The 27,609-nt window shown below is 33.6% G+C and overlaps 4 protein-coding genes across 6 annotated transcripts in view; 3 read left to right on the top strand and 1 right to left on the bottom strand.

Moving 5' to 3' along the window:
- LOC111502679 (zinc finger protein castor homolog 1) overlaps window positions 1-10,824 on the top strand; it is a 108,105-nt gene extending 97,281 nt beyond the window's left edge. Inside the window, exons 6-13 of one of the 2 annotated variants that reach the window (XM_023156811.2) lie at window positions 3,508-3,673; window positions 4,117-4,532; window positions 5,196-6,172; window positions 6,286-6,432; window positions 6,490-6,964; window positions 7,169-7,255; window positions 8,472-9,422; window positions 9,480-10,824. In XM_023156811.2, the coding sequence (XP_023012579.1) occupies window positions 3,508-3,673; window positions 4,117-4,532; window positions 5,196-6,172; window positions 6,286-6,432; window positions 6,490-6,964; window positions 7,169-7,255; window positions 8,472-9,422; window positions 9,480-9,751 (3,491 nt within the window). In that variant the 3' untranslated portion in view covers window positions 9,752-10,824. The remainder of the gene's footprint in view (window positions 1-3,507; window positions 3,674-4,116; window positions 4,533-5,195; window positions 6,173-6,285; window positions 6,433-6,489; window positions 6,965-7,168; window positions 7,256-8,471; window positions 9,423-9,479) is intronic. The other variant, XM_023156812.2, reaches the window with a different exon arrangement.
- A 3,250-nt stretch (window positions 10,825-14,074) lies between these two features.
- On the bottom strand, window positions 14,075-18,350 carry RpS3A (Ribosomal protein S3A). Its single transcript, XM_023156813.2, has 4 exons — window positions 18,190-18,350; window positions 17,545-17,768; window positions 15,847-16,049; window positions 14,075-14,433 (listed from the first exon to the last, which is right to left on the bottom strand). Exons 1-4 carry the CDS (start codon window positions 18,249-18,251, stop codon window positions 14,116-14,118), a joined length of 807 nt encoding a protein of 268 aa, XP_023012581.1. The 5' UTR covers window positions 18,252-18,350; the 3' UTR covers window positions 14,075-14,115.
- A 1,147-nt stretch (window positions 18,351-19,497) lies between these two features.
- LOC111502682 (3-oxoacyl-[acyl-carrier-protein] synthase, mitochondrial) lies at window positions 19,498-24,582 on the top strand. Its single transcript, XM_023156814.2, has 2 exons — window positions 19,498-19,703; window positions 19,809-24,582. Exon 2 carries the CDS (start codon window positions 19,879-19,881, stop codon window positions 21,139-21,141), a length of 1,263 nt encoding a protein of 420 aa, XP_023012582.2. The 5' UTR covers window positions 19,498-19,703; window positions 19,809-19,878; the 3' UTR covers window positions 21,142-24,582.
- On the top strand, window positions 24,451-26,898 carry e(r) (enhancer of rudimentary). 2 transcript variants are annotated; one of them, XM_023156819.2, is made up of 3 exons: window positions 24,451-24,600; window positions 25,183-25,368; window positions 26,506-26,898. In XM_023156819.2, exons 1-3 carry the CDS (start codon window positions 24,598-24,600, stop codon window positions 26,626-26,628), a joined length of 312 nt encoding a protein of 103 aa, XP_023012587.1. In that variant the 5' UTR covers window positions 24,451-24,597; the 3' UTR covers window positions 26,629-26,898. The 2 variants fall into 2 exon arrangements, with proteins under 2 accessions (XP_023012587.1, XP_023012583.1); XM_023156815.2 differs by lacking the exon at window positions 24,451-24,600 and adding an exon at window positions 24,654-24,860.
- Window positions 26,899-27,609: the final 711 nt, after the last annotated feature.

Here is a 27,609-nt window from a genome sequence, read left to right as displayed (position 1 = left end):
ACCCGGTATTATCAACATATCCATTTCCAGCACGTAGTGGAAATAAAAGAACGAGCATACACCGATTTCGCATTTTTTGTGTATAGATACGGTATTTTTGAACTCTTCCCATATTTTACAATTGACCTCTGTATTAAAAAATGTCGACGTCGAAAGTTTCACAAATCTAGGCGGTCGAAAAAACTGAAGGCGGTTATTATTCCATCATCAGCGTCAAAGGTCTCGTACGAATGAAAAATAATAAAACTTGAATATTCCATCGTAACGTCGATTAATCATCTATTGATCTGAATTGATGTCATAAAAAGTCTTAGAAATCTCCTGCTTCAATTGCGATGAACAAACATGTAAGTGAGCGGGTTTATGAAATTTTATGAATAATAAAAAGACGACTAAATTGGTTAAATTGACGTTCAATTGTCGTGAGAGTACGGGCCGGCTATGATTTTATTGGATTCAATTTGTAGTGATTATCTTCCATCATATATTCAACAACATGCATAAAAAAGGGAGACAGAACTACTTGTTCTCTGTGTGTAGCGTACTTAAATCATGGCGGCTAGATTTAATATTTCCTTTTTTAGACAACTGCTGGCTATGTTTATACATCAAAATCAATTTAGAACAGTTGAAATTGCTGAACAACAATGTTAATGGAAGTTTACACTCTGTCAGCGTTACTTTAAACACTTCCTTTGACAATTTTCAACACGGCGGTTTGAATTAGTTATATCCCCTACAAATAATAAATTATTTAATATGGTATAGAGCAGTATTGAGTATTTAGAGTACGGATTTTTTGGCTTTCATATTATCTCTATCACCTATCAGTAATACTAATACATCTTTCATACAACAACGAAAGACATACGTACCGTTATTTTTCATTATACAGGAGGCCCCACAATTATGCTTGCTTTTTCAAAAAAAAAGGGTTTCAGTAGACCATTTCTAACAATACGGTCTATATTAATAATGAAACACATTCCTTGAATAAGCAGATTTAAATAACCTCTGTAAAATTCACACGTTCTTACTGAAATACGAAAAAGATAAAATGAAATCGCCTGTTATACAGAGTTTTCCAAAAAGTACTTGATTATAAGGAAATAAAAAATTAATTTTACGAAAATTTTATACCATTATAGCGCCATCTAGTGGGGTTTTTGAAAACATAAAAGGCAACCCTAAATGGGAACGTTTCTAACGCTATGCTATGTTTATTTTGAATAGAAACGCAAGCTAGATCGAAATGTTTCAGCTTATCAGTTAGGAAAGAAACGCTGAAAATTATGACTGAAATCATATACTTGGAACCCAAAAAAGCTCATGAGTCCAAATGACAGAATGATTTAATGTCAAAAGTTTATTTAAAAAGTACCTATTCTGCTGCCTCAAGCTCACTCTTCACCTTATGTGATGATGACCCAATTTATACTATCACAGTGTGGTTTCATCAAATTTTTAAAGTTGGTAATTTTTTTGTCATCCAAGGCAATTGGTCTCTCTTCTCTTTTCAATATTGGAATACTGGCTACAATTCCTGTTACGAGTAATTTGAATATTATTTTATTTGCTTTCGATCTTCATAGTGACATCTGTCAGCGGGAGACAGAACTACCTGGCTTTTCTCAAATGTTACCATAACAGCGTTATTTGAAAAAAAGTATCTCTCCAAACAACGAAAACAACCGTATGTGAATCAATAAAGATAATTTTTCATTATTTCAATGAGATTTACAATTGACTATCAATTCAAATGATCATTATTTGAGAATCAATTTTATTCTTTTAAACAATTTTTGTGATTACCATTGCCACTCAGTATTCTACCTACATACTTCCTCAAGCTTTCATCGAGTCATAAATGATCTATGTTTCTCTAGAAATGTTTCAGTCAAAATATGTTTTCATGAAATTTAGAGACTTATTATCCATTACCAAACAAAACACTTCGACTAGTATTCTCTCTTATAGAAAACCAGATGCCCAATACATCACAATATTTGTCCAGTCGGTTAGGACGTAATTTCAAATTCTTCAATATTTCAAAGGTCAACGATATTTAAACCATGCATGTCTACGTGCTATTGAATGAAATTCGAGGATTTTAATTTGTAAAAGACCTACTTTAAATCATGCATACACACTTGTACAAATAGACTGCTTCACTTCAAACCGAGAGTTCCTGTATGAGCCATATTTTCCTTTGGCATAAAGCTGAAAATCGTCCAATACCATTCATGTTTGGTTTTTGACCCTTTAGATGCTTAAAAAAACATCTGGACCACTCATCATTGTAGAATATTAGAACCGGGTTACGTCACTTATTCAGTAAGTGAAAACAAATCTGTATTCTCATTTTCGTTAATTGTTAAAAAGGGATGTGGCATCCATTTACGTTTTCAATCCCACATGAATAGGCAGGACATGAATAAAGAATTAAGATGATTCATCTTGGATATTCGAACATCTGAGTCAATTGAAATAGACATAGTACACCTTGGTAAAGAGTTTCGGTCGTTTAGCTTTGAATATTAGCCAGACAAGAAAAAAACATACGAGGATCACCTTTTATGTTCCATCACGATATTCGTAAATGCCTTTCAGTACCAACTTAAAAATTGACGCCGTGCGATTTCAAGAAATGCATAAAGCGACAAAAATAGTCACTTCGTTCAACATTTCGTAATTGGTAATAATTACCAAAATTTCGTCGTGGTTGGATGAATCTCATGGACCAGAAACGATTGTGATTCCCAAAAAGTATCGATCCAAAAAATAGATAATGTAAGAAAAATAATTAAAGAAAATCTAATGTATGAACATTTAGGTGTGAAAAAGATGTTTCACATGTATTTCACTATTTGACGGAATTTTGTGCGTGGGTCTTGTAATAGGACTGTTCTGTCAGTAGCTCTGTCTGACTTACCGCTTATATTTTCTTAGTACTTTTTGTTTCTCATTACATAATCTGATTCCTCTCCATAGGTTTTGGTACCCTCACGACTAGTTCAAGGCAAATATTCCAGCACACTTATCAGCTTTTTCGTTGCCTGTGATTCTAGAATGTTTTTGCACTCAGTAATGAAAGAATCTAATCCTGTCGGCCAACTCTTTTAGTAATTCACAGCGTTGATACTCCAATCTTGATGTCACTATGATAGGTTCCTCAATACCCTGAAGGCGGTCTGACTATCTACACTAATAATGGTCCTCTTATTCCGTTGTGGTACCAAATTAATATTCCCTGCGCATTGGAAGATTGCATATATTTTCCGCCTGTGAGATGGATGCGTATTGAACCAATGGGCAGCTGTCACGTGAATTTCTGCTAACGATTCTACTACTATTTTCCTTGTATTTATCTTATACGTTTTCCCAATTCGTGTTAACTGTATCTTCAGGACTACGTCCATGTATGGTATTCGAAGATACGATTTGGACTTTTATCAACCACAATGGCATAGATTACGGTCATTTCAATGTTTCCTATTTTCTTTTCAGCAATGATGGCCCAGTCTCTGGCTCCCACAACACCGAGAGAACCCATATCTTCTACGAATATTATGATGAGCAAAGCTACCACCCAACTTGATTATTCCAAGTATGTCAAAAAGTTTACGTCATCTTTGGAATGTGGTAGCACGTACTGCAAGGATCTCAACTACAGGTAAGCCGATTTGCACTTCAACCAAAAGATCAATGAATCCAGCAGAGAAAGAATATCAAAGACTAAAGAAATCCTCTGTTTCCATTAGCTACTTGCCAATGGTTAAGTAAGAAATAATATGACTATCTGTGAAATTCGGTATATTGAATGAATTTCAAATTGGATTTTCACTAGTACAATGGGACTTGAAACACAACCAATACTTTTCTGGACGGGCGTTTCACCAACCAAGCTGGCGTTTGTTTTCTTCATCTGCTGAAGAAGCCAACTTGATCTGTGAAACGTGTCCATCTGTATATCATTTCACTTCGATAATATGGATTCACTGGTATATATCTGCCAAAAAAAGATCATTTGCGTAGCGTTTCACAATAATTTCTATTGAAGACTGCTCTCTCATTCAGATTGAACATTGAAATCATTTCCATTCGTATGATTCACAGGGAGCATTTCCATTGTCTGGACTGTAACTCGCGGGTCTTCATCAAAAAAGAAGAAATGATCCGCCATTTCAAGTGGCACAAAAAGAGGGACGAGTCCCTTCAACACGGTTTCATGCGGTACAGTCCTTTGGACGACTGCGGAGATAGGTTCTCCAACTGCACGCACAACAAAAAACAAACGCATTATCACTGTATCAAGGAAGGCTGTGATAAAGTCTACATATCTACCTCGGACGTACAGATGCATGCCAACTATCACCGGAAAGATTCGGCGATCATCCAGGAGGGTTTTCAAAGATACAGGGCGACCGAAGAATGCGGAGCCAGTTACTGCGCCTTTTTCGGCCAGAGAACGACGCATTTTCATTGCAGGAGGTCCGGTTGTCGTTTCACTTTCAAGAACAAAAGTGACATGGGTAAGTTTATCAGTAGTCTATAATGTAGATGCATTTTATATTCCATCCTATGAGAATTTTTTCTCATCTGGAAAGTAAGTTGAAGTATTATGTACATACATGAAAAATTCTCAGTCACGATAATTCTCATAATATCAATCTCAAGACAACAGTCGTTTTTTTTTTACTATTACGATGAAAGATATGAATATTTTTTACAGACGAAAAAAATAACATATTAAGGTATCTGATAAATACACCTTGGGCACAGTGTAGAATAAACAATTCTGAAAAAGTAAATTAATCATTCTTTATATTTATGCATATTCATGGATGAATTCATCGTGAATTCATCATTTTTGTGTCATAAAATGAATGACAAAATAACACTCCCGAAGAAGCCATTGTATGGTGAAACACGTGTTGCTATTTTGTGAAACTGTTTAGTGAAAGTCTCACGACAAATTGTTTTTTGAATGTAAAATAACTTCAAAAATAATATACAGTAAAATGGCATTCAAAATTTAAATACATTCCCAAATAAATCTGCAACATATTATCTGTAGTACTCTATAGGACAGGGATATCTAAAAGCTAAGCATACATTTACATTCTAAATCCATGCACAATACTGAATTTTAAAATATTTTTGCTGGAGTGATTCATTTTGATTTTTCTTTTCAGAAAAACACAAATCATATCACATCAAAGACGAACAACTCTCAAGAGACGGCTTCAAAAAGTTCATGAAAAACGAAATCTGTCCCTTTGACAACTGTAGGTTTTCGAAAGTATGTAACCACATACACTGCATCAGACCACAATGCAGTTACGTGTTGCACAGCTCAGGACAACTCTTTTCGCACAAACGTAAACACGAGAGAAAAGATTCAGAGCTAGCCTACCGCAAGTACAAACTCGCTCAAAGTATGATGAAAACCCTTGCAGATGGCACAGTAGGACCCCCAATGCCTTTCAATCGCGACTATGAAGCTCAGATCGATAGCATTAATCTTTCAATGTACAACCAATCCTCAGGGGGGATGTCGAATATGTCGAATTCCGAAAGTTTGAGTGAAAGAAATTCACCTGTGAGCTACGAGGAGTCAGAATCAACTTTTGCTATGGATCTCAGTGCAAATGAGTCAAACTTTGCTCAAGAGGACACTGTCACATGGAACAACGATGATTACTGGAGAAAATACTGTCAATTCGTTCCAGAAAACCGTTGTCCGAGTGAAAAATGCGATTACACGCACTGCGACCACTTTCACTGCTTTGTTGAAAGTTGTGAAATGGTATTCAGCAGCAAAGACGCTGCAAAGGAACATGCTCGAAATCATGAACAACAAGAAATGATCACTGATAACTACTTTACAACTGTTACGGTACAAAATGGAGGTTGTGATGAGAGTTGTATATACCAAGACAAAGAAAAGCACTACCACTGCAACTGGGATGGATGCAGGGAAGTAATTCTGCCTACAGACAAACCTTTCAGAAGGTTGGAGCATCACAAAATGCACGAGTACTCCAGAAAACTCAGTTTGACCAAAGATCCTCTAACGATGACACACTTATCCAGCTCTATCGACGGCATGTTCTGCAGAAAACGAGGGCGTCCCCCAAAAAATCGTGTCATTGAAGTTTGGAATGATTATGTAAGTCATAACATGTATTTCAATTTTTCTTCATGTATTTAGATTTTTTAATAACAAACAAACTTGAACCCATCAACAAATATGAGTTACTATCAACCATTACTATATTCCAGAACCCAATGGGTAATCAGAATCTCATGGACAGCCCTCAGGCCATTTTCACAAGCTTCAAACTACCAAAGCCATCAACTACCCCATCCAGTAGTAAAGATTTTGAAGACAAAGAAGACGATGAGAGATCGAGCACTCACAGCCCAACAGTAAGTTTGAAATTCATGCATGACCTAGAAACAATACTTACAATTCACTTTTTACAGCCACAAGACTATAGTTCTCAAGGGTTCGACTCGTTTGGTGAAAATACAAAATGCTCCGATAACTTATGTCCCTACCTGGGCTCCACACATTTCCACTGTATTCAAAATCGTTGTTCATATGTAACAGATAAAGAAGATGCACTCATCGTTCACTCGAAAGATTTTCATGACAATGTTGAAATATTAGATGGGTTCGAGTTTTATGATAGAAATGTCGATTGTCGATTGCAAAATTGTGCTAGTAACAAAATTAACAGGCACTTTCATTGCACCAGGCCGAACTGCAATTATTCATTCGTTCAATACTCCACCATGGCAATTCACAATCAGAAGCATTTAGAAGAGAGCAATCTTCATCAGATTCCAGAGATTCGGGTAAAAAGTGAAGCCCAGTTAACAGAAAGTAAGCCCGATTCCAGTGAAAATCACTTTAAGGCTATGAATTTGAGTCAGGGAGCCGAAAATAAGATATCAGGTGAGTTTAGAGCCAATTATCACATGAAAGTATCGCAAAAAATGTGGTAGAACACAAAAGTTGGCCCTAATTATCTTAAATTTCAATAAACATCAGACTTTTCAAAAAATGTATAACTACTACCATATTTTTTGCTGTATGTATGTAGGTATCATTTTCAGTATTTTTGATGACTGTATGTATAGTATTTTCTATTTCTTCTAGTGGTGAAGGCATCCGGAACTTTCTATCCTTTATCTACATTGCCAGAACAAATTCAAAAATCACCAGATTATAAAACCGCTACCTCAGGTACGAATGTGTACTAACATTCAAAAAAATGCTAAACTAACAAAAGCTAGCAATTTGTTAAATTCAGCTTGTGCTTTCTGTTGTTTTGATTGCATTATGTTCCTGGAATAGTTCTTTATAAATCGTTTTTTGGTCTGGAATTACGATACCTTCAAATAAGCAACATCGGAAATAAAATTATGTAAAGCTTTCTTTTTCTTTCCTATGACAAATATGTGCTACAAATATACAACACTTGCATTTTTTTATAATGACACAAATCTTTCATCACGTTACACATTTCTTTTGATAGAAGAAAGTCAAAATGTAAATAAAAGTTCGTTGATTGTCACATTTTCACAAATAAAACTACAACACAGTTAATGATGATAATACTAAATCGACTGTATTCACCATCAAATACATAAAAAACAATACCTAAAACTAAAACTGACCAAAAAAGATGATGAATGGATGGAGTATCAACAAGGACTATTCTTCAACTCAGCCTTACAATTTTCTATTAACAGCAAATTGTTTAAAATCGGCTAGCATGTTTAAAACGATTATAATCAATACAAGTATCATCATTAAACCAATTTCTTCAATAGACACAACTCACAAACTGGTCAACTTGGGCGACAATTTTTATGAAGTTTATGTTGAAAAAACCTTATGAATTTTTTTATGGAACTACGGGTAATAAATAACCTAACAACAAATAAAAAACATTCCTAAAGATGGCGGAAAGAATATATTTTTAATTTCCAATAATATATAAAACATGTGAAAATGTCAAAAAAAAAATAAATAGCAATAATGGCAATTATTTCTTTCGATATCTAACCAGAAAAAAAACACCTAGAACAACCACTCGCTCCAAACACTCATAATTAGGTATTTGTATCAGAAGGGTATTTTCTACTGGTTTCTGCCTGAAGAACTGTGGATATGCCGTTTTCATTGATGTATTTTTATTTGCTTCAGAAGTTTCCTATTTTCCTCACATATTATTGAAGAAATATCGTTTTTCTGTTATGTCATACTCTAAGAAAATCACAACCATGTATGTGCATGTATGAAATATAAAATATGTGATACCATAATCGAATAGTTCTTGTGTTGTATCTATCACTTCCACAAGTAGTTTGATTTTCTGCTGTAAGTGTAAATGCATGAACTTTTGAAATTTACTCGGAGAGTCTACTGGAAAAAATCACAGATGTTTTGTTTACAGACCTAAGTCAACAATACGAGGCGAACGCACCAAACAGAGGAAGCAATACACTCTACGGACCTGAACTCAGTTGCTCGAGGCCTTTTTGCAAACTCAAGAGGAAGTACCATTATCACTGCAATGCGTGCAATCAGGCATTCAGTGAACTAGATCGATTATTATTGCATGTGGCTAAACACAGCAGTGGGGCACTGAACAGCCAACTTCAAGAAGAAGGCAATAACCAGTCTCCTCCATCTCGATCGCCACCTTCGCCTCAACCAACTGTTTCGATTTCTACGACAAAACCCTCATCAGAATCCAAAATAAGCATAGCTCCGCTCCAGTCTCTACAAAATCCTGTAATTCCCCCACAAAAAGAACATGAATCCTATTTGACGCCGACATTCGATGCTTATAGTCACTTCAATAATTTTCCTGCCAACCTTCAGTTTGCTCTTTTATCTCAGCAACAACAAATGCAAAACGCCTTCTTACCTCAAGCTTTGTATCCAAACTCTCAGCTAATGTTTCAACACGCTCAGCTCATGCAGAGCCCTTTGTTGGCACCTCAAAACCCATATCAGGGGGAAAATTTGACGAGTCCTTTGGCAGCAATGGCTGCCAATCTGAATAAACGAGCTCTGAGTCCTCACGACATATCTCCAGAAGCAAAAAAAGCTAGGATACAAAATTCTATGCGAATACTGAAAGACGAACCCGTGCCTGAAGGTTATCTGAGATTCAGGTTTAATGAAGACTGCCAGTACCAACATTGTGGATATCGAGAACATCAAACTCACTTCCATTGCCAGCGACATGATTGTGGTTACAGCTTTTGCGACAAAACAAGATTCGTGCAACACACTGCCAGGCACGAGAGACTCGATACTCTCATGGGTGGAGATTTTCAGCAATATAGGGCCAATGTAGCATGTGGAAGAGCTGATTGCGCATATACTGCTAATTTAGGTAATTACTCGAAAAGTTTTTATTTCAACTGTATTGTTCATAGTACTTTTTTTATAGGTTCTACCCAAAACAAGGCTTCTCATTTCCATTGTCTCAAATGTGACTTTGTATGTACAGATACAAACAAGGTCGTTGCTCACCGTCGTCAACACCAGAAATTAGATTCAATTCAAGCAGCAGGATTCGAAAAATTCACCCCCAGTCAGATATGTCGAGTTCCAAACTGTCAGCATAGTGGAAAACAAACTCATTATCATTGCCTCCAGTGTCAATATGCTGTCCTAGGGCTTGCCCAAATGTCAGCACATAAATACAGACATATGGAATAAATTGTTCCTTCAACTGGAGAATTAAAACCACCATATATATTGATACTATCTCAAAGAAATCCGAAATTAAAGGAAGTATACATATGTAAATAAGTCTGTACAAAAAAATTCTAAATTGTAAATTATGTAAATAGTCCTTTATATTAAAATACCTCACAAAATATATATTGAGGAAAACCTCAAGGATACTACAGTTATCCTTGAAATATTTACTTAGCTGACTGAGGTTAACTGAAAGTTGTTAAACAATTACAGTATTTTGATAAAAATGGCAAGTCAATAAGAATTTCACAGGTGTTTGGAATTTGTTTGTGATGTACTATTATATTCAAAACACCATTATCAGTGATATAATTAAATGTAAATCTTCACAGAAATGTAGATTTTTTAATTTGAAATAGGGAACAAAATGTAATTTGAAAAAGACATGGTACTTTTAGTTGATAGAGTAGATAGATTTATTAGACATAGAGGCCTTTTCTAATAGATTTAGTGCCTTAGAAAAGACATATAACAGTTCTTGTGCCTTTTTGGGTACTTTTTTGGTAGAAAAATTAGATGATTTACCGTTTTTTGAAAGAAAGTATGTCATTCCATAAACCAAATGTGCCATATTACAGATATACAAATATATAGCAGTTTTTCAGAATGTTTAGAATAGTATATATAGTATATCATACAGTGTCATATCTTTAAGTGAAATCGTTTCTTTTTATTTATCCCATCAATTTTCACACCTTATTTATTTTGCACCTTATGTACATTTCATTTGTGAATTGTTTTGCCATATTTTGAAATAGTTGTAGAAGACACTACATTTTCTTGTTTTATTTTGTTCATAGCTAGTCTATTCTATTTTCTTCGCTTCGTTTTTCTTGTTTATTTTAATATTACTTCTCAATCATTAAAATGATTCAAATTGAAAATGACTCAAAAGTCAATTTTTTATCATTATTATTTAAGCTAAAATTATAATTTATACGTATGTTTATGATTATTTTATGTATGAGTGTATTTTATGTTAAATCTCTGTGATTGTATGATTTTAAAAAATATCAGTATTTATACCATATCGTTCCTCTTTTTATTTCACCTTTACTCCTTGTGGGGAAGTGAATATTTCATATTAAGATTTATAAACTCAAACTTGAGACCTACAAATCTAAACTGAAATTTGGAGCCCAATTGCTTTCTGTAGAACTCAATGTTACTGTCAGAAAGTTTCCATAAAAAACATTTTGAGACTCAAAATTCCAAAAAAAAAAACATTTTGAGACTCAAAACTCCAAAAAAAAAAACATTGAATCAAAATTTGCCTACCTCGATTTTTATTACAGTTAAACGATGGAAATATTTTATAATTTACAGAAATGCATATATACTCACAGACACAATCAACCGCCTACCTTATTTCTATCAATTTTCAGAAACAGTCAAATTTGTATCACATTTCATGAGAGGGTATGTCGTTAACTACCCTAAGGTAAAAAAACAAAAATGTTCAATAAAAGTCGTTTCCCAACAGATTCTTTACAAAAATTTAATTAATGATAATTTTCAATAAAAATTTGACAAACTCAATTGTGACAAAAGAAGCGTATCTTTAAAAAAAAATTTAGTAATGGGTGTTGCCGCCTCAGCCCTCATGACTTCTGGAGTCGGTTTGGTAACCCATTCACGATATTCCGAATATCCAGTTGAGGAATATTGTGCCACTCCTCTACCACAGCCGTCTTAAGTTCTACCAGGGTCATAGGGGACGGTACTCTACCTCTTACACGTCTTTTGAGGTTGTCCCAAATGTGCTCTATCGGGTTGAGATCGGGAATGCTTGCCGGCCATGGTGAAACTTGAATCCCGACCTTATTTGAGTACTCTGACGGATTTTGCGGTATGGCACCGTGTATTGTCATGCATTAATCGAAACTTGTCACCAATTAACGGTGCAGAAGGTATGACGTAGTCTTGAAGAACTTCTTCCACGTATCTTTAAGCATTCACATTGTCTCTATCAAACTCGACAAGATCAGTACGAGCCTCGTAAGAGATATCTCCCCACACCTTTAAGGAACTTCACTGGTAGCCCACTGTTTCTGTTATAGCACACGGAGCAAACCTTTCATTTTGGCACCTGTAGAAACGCTAACCTGGACCTCTCAAGGCTACTCTGCTCTCGTCTGAGAACAATACGCCCTTCCATTCCTCCACTGTCCAGTCAGCATATTCTCGTGCAAAAGCAAGTCTAGCACTACGGTGTTGTGGGGCATGAGCTGGACAAAAAGCCCTTAGATTTCTTTCTGCCAGTCTTCTAACAGTACGCTCACTCACATGAGTTTACTGTTAGAACCTCACCTCAATAAAACGTGTACGCACTTCAGTAGCGGTGCTGAAACGCCGATTCCATCACATATATAACTTTCGGTAATTTCCAAAAGGTTTGGGATAACAGAGGTTACATTACTCATTTTCAAAAGCATATAAAATTTAAAGTGTCCCCTTTCCCCCCACTAAAACTCAAAATACAAATGTATTGTTGACGCATGAACATGAGTCTCATATTAAATTTTTTTTACATACCTCTCAAAATATTTCAGATTGCTACTCGATTAAAAATTTGTTCAATGACGATTCGAACTCAAAAAAACCGATATTCCTTTTCTCTTGTGGAAGACCATTAATTTTGGAACCGTGTAACAAGGAAAATTTGAAACGTTCTTTTTCATTTTGTCTGATTTTAATGTTGTGAATATTTTCATTCAGGGTAGTCATGTTCATTGGATAAACCGTCTCTACACTGTCCTGATGACTTGTCTAGTCATCTCCTTATGATGCCAACTAGATTAGCCAAACGCGTGTCGAGAGATAGTAATTTATTCTGGTGTGGGAAAAGTGTTTTCGATAGAAAAATTTCATCGGAGATCCCAAATCTACCATCAGGTCACAAAAAGCAATTGGTACAAATATTAGGTGTTTAATATGGTATTTTTTAACGATTTAAAAAATCTTGAATAGTAATGTATATTGAGCAAAAAGAATTGCAAATTCATACTGAAAAATGGGAATTGAAACTTCCAATGTTTTTATAGCACTTTTATTTGTAACTAACGTTGCTGCACTCTCGTCCAACATGAATATTCTTAAAGGATTCCAATAAACTGAAATAATCAACAATGTACACCCAAATAACTACAGTAGGCGATAACAGACGATCCTCAAAGACTATTTATTACCTTAATTTTGTTTAGCTGCGACAATGTGGATATACAAATCTAAACACTGCGAGTAGACCAAGTCAATTTGGTCATTCAGTAGGTTATATCCGCAATGCTAATGAACTTCCAAGGATTCCAAGTAATTGGGTTTCCAACCCTTGCCTGTATAGTGCAAAATTTTCGTATCGTTTAGATTCGGGAACTTGAGGTTGCATTACAAGGAATGGTTTGAAAAAACGTCAGATCATTTTTATGTAGTCTGACGGACCTTTCATGTTCAGCATAGTTTTGAGAAAATTCAATCACTATTCCAAACAAACACTATTGCACCCTGGACATTCAAGCTTATAAACTCCAGATTTTTCCTTCTTATCTACTTTATCATCGACAAAAATGAAATCAGATAACCAGGCAAGTGGTCTGAATGCCATTCCCATTGTTTTTTTCCGAAAAAATCCTACAATTATTCTTTCATCAAGATATGTTGAAGTTACAAATTTCTTGATTTCTGATACGAGGGTATAATAATCTATAAATATGGAAAATTTCAGGCTTTATTATCTGACTAACTTCTGGATTGTATCTGCGTTGCAACCATTATTCTGCCCTATCTGTATAATTGTTTCAAATAGCCCATCCAGATTATTAGCAGGGAAAGGTAAACAGGTGAACAAAATTCAGGTAATTAAAATTAAGGGCTGTCTGTTATTAGCTACTGTAGTTGTATAGGTATATAAGATTGTACATTGTTAATTATTTCAGTTTATTGGATTCATTTGAGAATGTCCTTGTAGGACATTCAGTAACATTAGTTACTAATAAGTGGTACAAAAACATAGAAACTTTCAATTACCATTTTTAATGATTTTCTACCACGTAGTAACCGCTACATCCATCAATCTATGTTCTATAATATTCATATTTAATATTGATTAAATATGAAAAATATCAAAAGTATGATTTACATCATTTGTGCTACCATAGAAGTCTGAATACTTTTTTTAAAAATTGAAAATCACTACCAGGTACTAAAGCCATTTGGTCTTGACTGATAGAAATTACGTGGAAAGTTTACTTTTAGTTTCTCTGTTGCACTCAAAAATACTTCGCATTTACTTCTTTTCCAGTTTTATTACAACATTCTTTAAAAGTTTAAACGTTTTCTTGTACTGGTGGTTCATAACCTTCAGGCCTATCAACTTTAGAGCCAGCATCACCACCGGGTTCACCAGATCCTCCTTTACCGCCATCACCATGCAACTCCAAGAGCTTGGACAGTTCGAAACGGGGTTTCTTCAAAACTTTCACTTTACGGATGTATACGTCGTGAAGAGGATAGATACCCTGGCAGGCTTTCTCAATATCCTTAGCTATACTGTCAGGAAGAAGTTTATTTACAACTCCTTTCAAGTCAGACTTTTGAATTTCAGCGATAATTTTTTCAACCATTTTCTTACGGATAGCCCTAACCTGAAATACAAAAAATAATGAAATCCAAGTATTGAGATAGTTTATTTTAATACTGTCTTTTATTAGATCAGACTGAATAGAATTTTGCGTCAATAGGGAACAAGATGGTATCATCATGTTTGTATCAATGCGAGCTAGGTATGTCATCATGAAAAATATTGAAATTTCATTTTATTTACAGGATGCAGTCTTTGAAGTTTTAGTTTTCAGAATGAATATCATACAATTTCACAGCAGAAGTTTTGAAGTTAATAATACTACTTCATTATTTCAGTAACTAATTTGATGGTTAGATAACGAAAGAATTCACTAAAACTTGTGGATTTCGAGAAAAATGGGAAAAATGTTTATTTTTAAAATAGTTTTTGTAATAGAATAGAACTGGCCGATACTTTATGAAAATACATATTAAAACTAATTAATCATTTCGCTATAAAGGGTTTTATAAAAACCAAGTAAATACTATAGCTTTTTCAAGGGTAATTATTTTACGCTTGAGAAAGCTATTGTATAGCAAAATACGTGTCATTTTTTGTAAAACCCTTTATGGTGAAAATCACCCAAAAAACTGTATTAATTAGTTTTTTTTGTACTGATCATCAACAATTTATCAAAATCAATCAAGATTAGTCATTCAGTATAAAGATATAACATTTTGATTCAAAATTTCAATATTGCATATCATCTATTGAAATCAGTATAAGTAATCACAAACTTTATGAATTAGAAAGATATTAATTCAACTCGTCAAGAGTAATACAATAATTTTGTAAAATCCACCAAATTCACTTAATGAAACCTTGAGTTTACCATTCAGTGAAAAAAACTTATAAAACACACTTCAATGTGAGATTTCCACTTGAAAGTTTACAAAAAGGCGGCCCGTGTTTCAATATACAATGGCATCTTCAGGTGTCTAATGAAGGTATGTATTATAATAATAATAATAATCTTTATTCAGCAGCAGATACATCAGTGAAAAGAGAGAACAAAAAAAATATAAATATATATAAATACATATATATATATATATATACATATGAGATGCGCGCTGAAAAGGCGAAGTTCACCATGAGTATAGATATGCTCACAGATGGTCTTCTACTTAACCTGTAGGTATTCTAAACAATTTTTGACGCCCAAAAATGCCATTGTATAACAAAACACATGTCGTGGTTTTGTAAATTATCAAGTAGAAATATCACATTAAAGTGTGTTTTTTAAATACACTATAATGTATTTTCATTAAGTAACAGTCATTTCTATCATATATGAATTGATTCCAGCAAATATAGACTGTATATTTCTTTCGTGGAACAATTTTCTTGCATTTTTGGAATTTGTTATTATTCATTTCAATGATTCACTAGTATGTTGATGAATTATTATAAGGATCATGTGTATAAAGCTTACTTGTGTATGCTGAGCATAGCAAGTTTTTCTCTGAGACAATTGGTCTTTGTTTGTAAAACCAATACAAAATACTCGTAACAGGTATCCATCAGATGTTTTGACATCAGCTGAAGCTTCAATCAACGTCTGCCATTTTTTGACCATTGACCTCAGTTTATCAGTAGTCAAATCCATGCCATGGAAATTGGTCAATACATTTCTACCTGAAAACCCAATTATACTTTCATCAATGCTGAACCTATAATGGAAAAAAAAGCTAATGTTCAACAAAATTCAGTGAGAGATCAGTATCTACAATAATTTTTTTGTTATATAGTTGGGCAGGCTGGTTCATCAAACAGCATAATCTTAGTGACAATGCTAATTTTCTTTACCTCAAAATTTGTTAGTCAACAGAACAAGAATTCTAACTCGCATCTTGTATGCATTATTAAAAAATCCGATTTATTAAAAAGGTGAAACAACATAAAAAATTCTTGTTTGAATCTTCTTGAGCTATATATGGACTATTCAAAAAAAAATAAGGCTATGTACATTCGATTAAGGATTGTTCTATGTTGGTACACTAGTCTCGAACATATGTTCACAGTTTCAGCTGTTTAGCATGTTTAGTTTGTCGGTGAGAAGCATTTAAGTTAGAAGAAAGAAGAAATTCCAGGCATAAAGTGTGAGGCAGCAACGTTCTTTCAAAATTTCTGAATTTATACACGAAAAACCATTGCATGAGCATCGCTGAGGAATTGTTGAGTAACGTCAGACAATCCAGATTTGCTTAAGAGGTCATAACTGGTGAGGAATTATAAGTATATAGTAATGACATCAAAACCATAAGTCCAATCATACCAATGCTTGTTGGTACCCATGAAAGAGCGGTGTTTTGCAACAATTGAGGAGATGAAAACCAAATGGCTGAGAGTACAAGGACATACCAAAAAGTACATATCAGAACTGCTTTGAGGATTGAAAAAAATGCTAGCACAGGTGTATTATATCTGAGGACAACTTTGAAAGGGAAAAATAGAAATTGATAAAGAAATTAAATATTTTTTGAGAAAAATGAAATTCATGAACTTTTTTTAACAGACCTCGTACATGGGTGCTCATAATATGATGTGGTTTATCAATCACCAATGAACCACATGCTAAAAAGCATAAACCTATTGGATCAGCATACATTCTTTTATCTGGACAGAAGTGTATTTTAAACAGTCCTTTTAGAATGGATCGTACTTGGTTACCGGTGTTAGAGATATGGAAAGTGGAAGAATAGCAATATCAGAAAATACCTTATACTATATCGAATGTTTCAAAAGTCAACAACTTACTTTTTACAAGACTCATATCTCACGTGTGACACTCAACAATTCATATACCATCATGTATGACCCAGTGGTTGCGCAACCATATTCATTAGTGAACAAAATTTAGTATTTTTGAAACATTAGATATGCAAATAAAACAGGTTTGCATGAAAGAATATGAAGTTATGTTTGCACAGAACTGCAAATATTTGGAAACCAGGTCCTAAACCTAATACTGATCTCTCAAAATAATCCACATGTAATCAGATACAATGAAAATTTGCGTCATAAGGGAACATAAATTTATCATCATGTGTGTTTCAATGCGAGCTGAGTGTATCATCATCTTACAAGTCTTTACTTTTCCATAATTTAATTAAACATTTCAGAATATTACCCTGCACATCCTCAGCAATAAGACGGAACTTCCTGAAGGAGCGTTCAGCATCATTATCGTTTTGCAAGTCAGCAAGGGATACTTCGAACACTCTGGATTTCAAACCTTCAGAGGCAATCTTGGTACCTTGGGTACGGTTTACCAAGGTTTTGCCAACCTGTCGGGTGGCAAACATTGACGGGGCCTTGACATCATACCAATCTTTTCTTGTGAACGGGTCTACACTGAAAAATAATAAGTATTCAAAAATCTAGTATTTGCCAAATCCTAATAAACCAATTTACTAAACGAAATTCAGAGATTGAAGAATTGCGTCGTTAGGGAACAAAATATTATCTTCATGTGTGTCTCAAAGCGAGCTGAGTGTCTCATCATGTAAACATTAAGTTAACCTCTAAAAAAATAATTTCTTATACATTTTAGGAGTTTGCAATACAAAATTATTAATGACTAGATGAAAATAATGACTAGATGATTAGTTTCATCATCACACGAACAATCAAAAGATATTTTACAATATTGAAAACATGAATCAAAATCATATCCACATATTTCTATGACATCGTATGTTATTTAACGTTTGAAATCGATATTTCACAAAGTCAATGTATTCACTAAGAAATTGGAATAAATATTTCAACTCACATCTTCTTTTTCACTCCTTTCTTGCCACCTTTGGAAAGACCTTTATTTTTACCCACCGCCATTTCTGAGAGCTAATATTGAAGAGAAGTGTGAAGACAGAACAGATAGACAGTTAAACTGGTAACGCAGTGTTACCAACAATTCAATGTCCCAACTTGGTTTTTAATTTTAACTTCTACCGGAAGAACCGCTGCCAACATTAGCTGTTTTGCGTATTATAGAAAATATATATGTAATGTAAAAGACAAAAATTATAAGTTACGCGTATACAATGAAGAGAATAAATCATCATGATCTTTAATGAAATGAAATTAGTAAATGAATTGAGTAATGAGTTCCTAAATCAAAATTATATACAAACAATTTTTGAGAAAGGTTTTTGCTTTCTACTTCTCCATCTTGATTCAAAAAAATGTGGGAAACTTCCAAAAAAAGGAAGCAAGCAATCAATTCCGAAAATTAACTCTATACAAAGATGTGTAGATCATACAAATGAGTAACTTTCAGACACAAACTGGTGAAGAAGCCCTCTCGAAACAGCAATTTTCGTATAAACACTACACGAAAGAAAAATACTTTCGAAACAAATACTTTCATATAAACGCTGAATTATACGAATAATACTTTCCTCTATTCCGTTTGTAATCCAAACATTCGTAATGGAATCGATTCAGATATAATTCACAGTATTCCTACACAATATAATTATTGAAAGAAGTGAAATTTCACTTACATGGAACACTAGACATTCGATGTTTCGCCGTAAGACACTTGCCTTATCGGTTTTTTCTTCTAGTTTGTGTCTGAAAGTTACTTCTTTGCATGATCTACACATCTTTGTATAGAATTAATTTTAGAAATTAATTGCTTCCTTCCTTTCTTGGAAAGATTCCATTTTTTTATCAAGGTAGATCAACATTTGTTCACAAAATGAATTTGAAACTTTAATAACTTCTAATTATTACATGCGAGCGCTTTCGATAGCACACTGACCATGATAGAACCATGAAGATGATAGCAAGCCTGCTATCGAAAGGGCTCGCCGCATATAATAATAAGAAGTTATTAAAGCTTCAAATCCTTTGTATATATATATATATATATATATATATATATATATATATATATATATATATATATATATATATATATATATATATGTGTGTGTGTGTGTGTGTGTGTGTGTATGTCTATATGTATGTATGTATTTTTTTGCAGAGTTAAGCTTTATTTTGAAAGAAACTATAAAAATATATTCATTATAACATATTATGTGTATTGTGTTGGCAACACTGTATATATATATTAAAAGATTATTAAAAAAAGTTGTAAATCCAAGGATAAAAAAAATTATTTATTTGTTATCTTTGGTTTTGGGTTATGTTATAATATCTATAAAATGGAGTGTTTTTTCATCTTCGCTCTTTCCTGGAAGCTATGACTTTTCAACCTTTCCATGTATTGATATAGGTAACTTTTCAACTTGAGGGACTGTTTTGAAAATCTAACTACAGGTTAGTGTTTGAAGGAGCCCACAAATTTAAAATTGTATTATCTGAAATCATTCAGTCAGATTCCTGCCGATTACTAAAGAACCATTTTTCATTTTTTGTTTTTAGAAAGCTCTGTGAATTGAATCAGAAAAGACTAGAAACTATAAAATTCAAACTCAAAAAAGAAGGAAATAAAATGCACCGCAGGGTTGTCGTAACTGGAATGGGAGTAGTCTCACCTATTGGCACAGGACTGAGAGAAGCCTGGAAAGAAATTGTAGCTGGGAAATCTGGAATAGTCAAACTGGATGCACCAGAATATGAGCAGTTCCCCTGTAGAATAGCAGGTTTTGTTAAAGATAAGGGATCAAGATTAGAGTTAAGCAGCTACTTCAGTAAATCAGAGCTGAAAACAATGGCTCCTGCAACAGGTTTTGCCTTGTTAGCTGCTAAAGAAGCTCTAGTAGATGCGAATTTGGAAACCATGAGTGATGAACTGAAGAATAATAGTGGTGTAGCTGTGGGAATGGGAATGGTAGATTTGGAAGATATCTGTAGAACATATGACTCTTTGAAAAAGGGCTACCATCAAGTTAGTCCTTTTTTTGTACCACGAATTCTACCTAACATGGCTGCTGGTCAAATAAGCATAAAATTTGGTTTGAGAGGACCAAATCATGCAATTTCAACAGCGTGTGCTACAGGAGCTCATGCTATTGGTGACTCATTTCGTTTTGTAAAACATGGAGATGCTGATATAATGTTATGTGGTGGTACCGAGGCTAGTATATCACCCCTTTCCATAGCAGGGTTTTGTAGACTGAGAGCTCTGAGTACTTCTTTCAATAATGAACCTGAAAAGGCTTCTAGACCTTTCGATAAGTTGAGGGACGGGTTTGTAATGGGTGAAGGGAGTGCAATATTGATATTGGAAGAATTAAATCATGCCCTGAGTCGAAATGTTGACATTTATGCAGAAGTTTTAGGCTATGGTTTATCTGGGGATGCATCACACTTAACAGCACCCAGACAAGATGGTACTGGAGCTTATCTTGCAATGAAAAGAGCTATAAACAATGCTAAAATCAATATTGATGATGTTACTTATGTTAATGCTCATGCTACATCCACACCTCTTGGAGATGCCATAGAAACAAGAGCAATAAAAAAACTTTTCAGAAATAGTTGCAATAACATAGCAGTTTCATCCACAAAAGGTGCTCACGGACATTTACTAGGTGCTGCAGGAAATTTGGAGGCAGTTTTCAGTATTTTAGCAATAAAGGAGGGTATATTGCCACCTACTGTTAATTTAGAATCAATAGAGGATGAAGATATCAACTTTGTACCTCTAACCGCACAGGAATGGAGGTCGCCTAGTAAAAGAATTGCACTCAAAAATGCCTTTGGCTTTGGAGGCACTAATGCAAGCTTATGTTTTGGTCAATTTATATCATAACTTGCGAATTACCTGTCAAAAATCAGGAAAATATTCTTAGGTGAAACCTCATACTTCCTAATAGGAATGGCTTCATAGAAAGAACTGTTTCGAAAAAATAAAATTACTTGAAAACATAAATGATTTTATGATAATACAATTGCCAATAAGACTGCTGCAGTTGAAGGATTGATGAATCTCTAGTTCGATTTGAATATTGTTGATCATATTGTTGATTAAAATTCAATTTGAAATAATGTTAGTGCAAAACAATATATTCTTTGAGATAGTTTTTTCATTCACATACAGGTATTGAAATGAGATGAGGTAGTTTACTGAAAGAAGCAAAGTTATTTTTATGATGAATGTGTATTATATAATTAATATTTTATTATCAACCAAGTATTGTTTTTGTTCTTTAAATTTGATGGAGAGTTGAGATGAAGGGATGACAATCTTCTAGCATTTCCCAGTGATCAAACCAGTGCCAAACAGAAACTAATTTTTTTGCAAATCTAAATATTAAAATCTCTATATAATTCAGGAAATAATAAAATAAAAAATTCATTGACTTCAAAACGAACAAGGAATAATTAAACAAAGTGGTAAATTTATAGAAAAAGTAACATGAAACTGCCGAAATAACGTACAAATAGTATATAAAATAACGTTGAAGTTATTCTTAGTAATCCAGGGTGTTCTTTGGATACTTCATTCACCTTTCATATCAAAGAAAACCCTGAGAAAACCTACAGAACCACCTTGACAAGGCAGTCCAAGTTATCCTTTTTATAATAATTTAGAATGTATGGACAGGTAGTTAAACCATACTGTATCTTCCATATTGAAACTTGGTTTACCAAGGAATCCTTGAATATGAACCATTTGAAATTATTGAACATAAAAGATTGATGAATGAGAAACGCATACAATTCAAAATTTTGACCATTCAAAATAATTTTGTTAAATATATCAATGTCAATATTCTTTACTACTTGAACGCTAGCAAAGTGCGAATGTATTTGAAGCAAAATTTTGGAATAGCAATAAACTTAATTAATCGGCAGACCACCAGTTCATCACATTTTTCACAATATACTGACTGCCACCAGTGAAAAACTGGCTCTAATCAATGATCTGGGGACATCTCCACATTCAAAGGCTCATGAACTTTCAATACGAATTAAGATACATCCAAGCTGGTTCTAAGGACACTCATTCGAGGTATCACATCAATTGCACTGCAGAACTGACATCTTAAATGTGTAATAATTTTCATTATTTCACTTTTTCAAATAATTTACCACATTTGAATGTAACCAAAATGCATAAATATTTAACTCAAATGTTGAAAAATGAGAAATAAAACTTTCTGTTTTTTTTCTCATTTTTGTTGATAATATCCTACCACGTAGTAACAGCTACATCCATCAATTCATTAATTCAAATGCTTTTTGCATATCATCTATTTGCCTTCTGGATCAGGTATTCATGTTGATATAACAAGTTAGTATAAATATTACTGGAGTTTTATCCCAACACCAAACCGTTATTTTTAACACTTCGACAGGTTGATCAAGTGATCATCTTCAAGAGGAATATTAAACTGGTTAATCTTCCTCTTGAAGATGATCACTTATTAATCGAAACACGTGTCGAAGTGTTAAAAATAACGATTTGGTGTTGAGATGAAACTCCAGTAATATTCATTACTACACCAAAGGTTCCAAGTTCCAAACAGTGCATCACAAGTGTATAGTATATTGAAAGATCAGTAAACTATCAATGATAGAAGGATGCATGGCATAATTTTGACTCAGTTCTCTTGTTGAAGATAACATATAATCATTCGTAATTTCATAGGAGACAAGTGAATTCGTGATAAGTAAGTTTCTGTTTTTTATTTCATAGTGGTGATCCATCTCAACTGGGATATACAAACTGTAATAATCGAAATACTACTTTAAAGATAAATGCATCTTCAAATGAAATACGTTCCATTCCTCGATTATGAATTGTCTCTGGAGAAAATGTAACTACCTGCCAGCGACATTTATGTCGTTAAATTTGTTCGTGAACTGAACCCAACTGATGAAGTTCAAAGTTATTTCTTAGCTCATCGACTATACGTAGATATGTGGCTATCAACCCTAGCTGAGCCGCTTGATAGAATTGCTCAGACTGAAACTTGGAAAACACGCAAATGTAAAAAATAATGAACACAGCATCAAAAAAAAACATTCAAAAATCTAAATGGTATTTTCACGAATATTGAATACGTGAATAAGTTTTGCGACTCGTACTTGATAACCCAAGTGTTAGTTGATGCTAGTCCACGAGCTACGAGCCTATTGGACTGTGAAAAGAAATATTGCCAGATGGAGAAGAACTGGCCCTTGTACGGTCTGTACGGCCGACTTTGTACCGGTCGTCCAAATTCCAATAGTGAACCACATGTTGGAACGGGACCTGGCACACACGCCAACCAGTGATCGTCGCCTGTAAAATACCGGTGAGCAGCCGTCCACTGCCACTGTATCGCCGGCAGTACCGGGAAGTAGTGGCGTACATGACTAAATACACTTTTGCAAACTCACCGGTTTTTTACCTACCATTCCAGTCTCGAACGCTCGGTTAAATTGTAGTTACTACGCATTAACTTCGTTTTGGTAGTGCGTGGTAATTACGACAACAAAGCAACTGATTTGAACGATAAAAATCCGGTGACTGTGCAAGCACCCGCTACCAATAAAATATCGACCGATTTTATACCGGTCATCCAAATTCCAATAGTTAAACCACATGTGGGGACGGGACCTGGCACACATGCCTATCGGTGGTCGACGCCGAACACCGGTCGGCGTGTGTGTACAATAGATCTGTAATATATAATTTTCTCATAATGCAAATATTTGTTACAAACATTTTTGAATGACTAGCTTCAGAAAAGGCACTTTTATGTCAATGAGAATGTGTCGTAAACTTTTCTTTGTGATGGCAAACAAGAGCTCAAAATTTTGCAAAAAATATCTAAAACTCAACAAAATTTCCTTAGATATGACAAATGACAACTAGAAATATGTCCGATACTAACGTTGATTTCGGAGCTAATCAATCACATTTTTTCTCGCTCTCTTTAATATCTAACACAGAGCTGATGTAACAGATAACAGATCTGCATTATCGAACGATTGTCGAGTGATGCGAGCTAATCAAGCGTCAGGTATGTATTAAACGAACACACCTATTTTATGATAATCACTTGTCTTTCAATCTTCCTTAACCTAAAATTCAGTTGCTGGAGCCATTGAATCGAAAAGAAGAAGAAGAAGAAGAATAACTTGAAATCGACTCTAACCTAACCTATTTAATAGGTTTGTAATCTTAATTTTTGTAGATAATTTGCTTAAATTCAGTAAAAAAATAAAGATATCGATTGGTATTCCGCATTAAAAAAAAGAATCAAACACATTTGTCATGGTAAGCTGTAGAAACTAGATAGATTCTCCTTGTAATTCCTCATCTACATACTGAGTCCAAAAAAGTACATGAGAATATTTATTGTCAAACTTCAATCGTCACAAATATTGTTAGTTTTAATTCAAGGAACTTTACAAAAACTTTCTAAGGGTGGATTCATTCATCAGTCTCAAGGCGTCGTATCACAAGTTTTAAGTATTGAGAATTTGTTTTTATTTGTTAATAGTAATTACTTACACCTCCTGCACATTAATATTAAAGTAAGTAAGCTATTTAATATTTCAGTTAAAATTAATGATAACTTGTTTACGATTTCTCAATATCCATGCTCATGCATAAATATTTATGATTAACTTCTTAAAATTTCGTATGACACCCTGAATAACAGAAGGTGGGATTTCCTGAATTGATATTGCACTAAAAACTCCGATTCAACTAGTTTCTCAACAATTGAATGCAATTTTGGACTCATGGAAGGTTTTGAAACACAAAAGTAATAAATATTCTCAGTGTTCTGTTTGAATTTTGATTATTCAAATCCAGCATTCTCTTCATTATAAAATAATGCTTTGACTTTTCTAGGCCCACACCATTCTTCTGGTTCAACCAAGTTCGAATCCTGAATCACGTACATATTCAGATTATGAGTCAGTAAATGAGTGTATGGAAGGCGTATGCAGAATTTACGAAGAGCATCTCAAAAGAAGAAACCCCAACACACCGACTATCACATATGATATTTCTCAACTATTCGATTTTGTTGATCAGGTAAAATTGTTATTAAATAGTATCTCTAACACTGGACCTTGATTTTTCCATTGAGAATTAAGGGCATATGATGCAAATACGTTATTAAGTTAGGTAGATATTCAAACTGTTCTGATAATTTTAAATCTTGGACACTTGGATGCTTATTATTAAAAATAATACTTAAGGAGTTACATAAAATCCATGATGAAATTTCAACATGCAGCCATTTGAAAATCCAGCATTCATTGTATGATTAGCATCTTGATCATTCATAAACATACTCCTGTAATATAAACTTGTACTCTACAACCTTCAAAAACATGCAGCAAACTCTACTTTTGAAAAGAAAGAAGTTATGAGTTACAAGTATCAACTGATAGAATTGACTGAATTCCACCCTTTCACTCTTATTATTCTAGTTTGAATAAGAAAACATTACTATTATTGTTGTTAATTACACACTGAAGCATGCTACTTTTCTGTGTATTCTATACCAGAAGAATGAAAATACAATAAGTATAATGATGAATGCGTTTGAACAAGTATATGCCATATCAAAGTTTCATAGAACTGACAATTGTCACTTTGTCTGTTTTTTGGGTGCAAAACTGTTTTAAAACTGCCTACTCAGAATTCAGGTGTGAAGACAGCAGACTAACTTAGCAAACTGAATATCAGAAAACACCTGAACGTGCTGACACACATTCGAGTTTAAAGTTAACCAACGTAACTATGAAATGCAGAATGCATATTTTACACTCCAAAACGTTATTATCACATGATTTGGTTTGGAATGAAGTGAAGTTATTTAATATAATCATTGAAATCATTTCCAAGAGAAATTAAATCTGCCATATTAATAATAAAATCATTCCAGATTATTACAATATAAAATAATATTAACTGGAATGGGCAGAGTTCAGAGTACATTCATTTTCGCATGAATAGATGAAAATGATTGTTTTCTGATTTCCCAATTCTGAATAAATGAATATTGTCAAATAGTGAGATTTTGTACTGTACAGACCAGATTTTTAATTTGTGAAGAATTGATTCTTCATTAAATAATCCCGAGTTTTTCATGTCATTTATTAACAAAAATTTTAAATAAGTTAGAAAATTCAAATGTTGAATAATATCAATAATTTTTTTCAGCTATCTGATCTGAGCTGTCTTGTATATCAGAAGTCTACAAATACTTATGCTCCCTACAATAAGGATTGGATAAAAGAGAAAATATACATATTGCTTCGACAGGCAGCAGGACATGAAATGTAACATCAACAAACTGTTTATTGTATGTTGCAATTATTCAAGTTTTGTAAGAAAGTATTTAGACTAGGTTATTAATGACTTTACTACTTGGTGTCATCACGTCCACTCTGAGGGTTAAATCTTTAAGATTTTAATGTAAGAAACAAGTTTTAGGTTTTTACGTTTTGATATTTTCATTCTTCAGAATTGACGTAATCAACAATTGTTTTTATTTTTCAACAACTTGTAGAAATACAAAATTATGTTGATATTAAAATATATTTTCTTCGTGTACCTTACTCTTTACTTGATCATACATTACTCTCATAAAACTTCAATTACTACTTATCAGTACTTGAGTGTTACCAAGTTTGTTGATCAAATAACAATTAATTACCACATAATTAGACCTGTCCTAATATTGAAGTTGAAACTATCATTTTATCTAAGATACGTTCTGATGTCAGCATGTGGATTCGCCACATTTAACCAATCTATCCTGAATAAGAAAAAGCCGAGTCTCTTCTTTTACTCAAAATATTTTTGGTTGATGTATCGTTCCTCCTCCTAATCTTTGTTTCGGTAATATTTGATAATTTGCCCTATCACATTTCTATTCATTGGAAAGACGATTACTAAGGAACCCAAATTTGCAAGCCTATTATTCAGAGTTTCCTGAAGATTACCTAATGACATGATCATATAGTGGCAATGAGTCCTTCGCTAATATATTTTACCTTCATCATTGTGTTATGAAGTCTAATAGTAGTACAACAAAAGTAGTAGTGGTATTTGATGCATATAGTATATCGCCTCTAGGTACATCTTTGAATTTATTTATTTATTAAAAATTTGGGATACAAACAGGTAAATACCGATAGAAGCATCCTCTAATAGTAGTGGTTACAGAGATACTCAGTGTCAGCTGATTAACGGAAAAACAGATTTTTTTTAAACAAGAAAAAATAAAAATTAATGAATTAATAAATTTCGTACGTACTAACC

This window comes from Leptinotarsa decemlineata, unplaced genomic scaffold, assembly GCF_025532065.1.
Source record: "Leptinotarsa decemlineata unplaced genomic scaffold, Ldec_3_MD MMD2_tig00026354_RagTag_RagTag, whole genome shotgun sequence".
Taxonomy (NCBI): Eukaryota; Metazoa; Arthropoda; class Insecta; order Coleoptera; family Chrysomelidae; genus Leptinotarsa; species Leptinotarsa decemlineata.
The sequence above is the reverse complement of the archived record's forward strand: the minus strand, read 5'-3'. Positions and strand labels throughout refer to the sequence as shown.

Coding starts and splice junctions, on each gene's coding strand:
- RpS3A (XM_023156813.2), bottom strand. CDS start 18,251: ATGGCGGTGGGTAAAAATAAAGGTCTTTCCAAAGGTGGCAAGAAAGGA. Junction 16,050..17,544: donor TATTGCTGAGGATGTGCAGG/GTAATATTCTGA, acceptor TTGGGTTTTCAG/GTAGAAATGTATTGACCAAT. Junction 14,434..15,846: donor GCTATGCTCAGCATACACAA/GTAAGCTTTATA, acceptor TTTGTATTTCAG/GTTAGGGCTATCCGTAAGAA.
- LOC111502682 (XM_023156814.2), top strand. CDS start 19,879: ATGCACCGCAGGGTTGTCGTAACTGGAATGGGAGTAGTCTCACCTATT.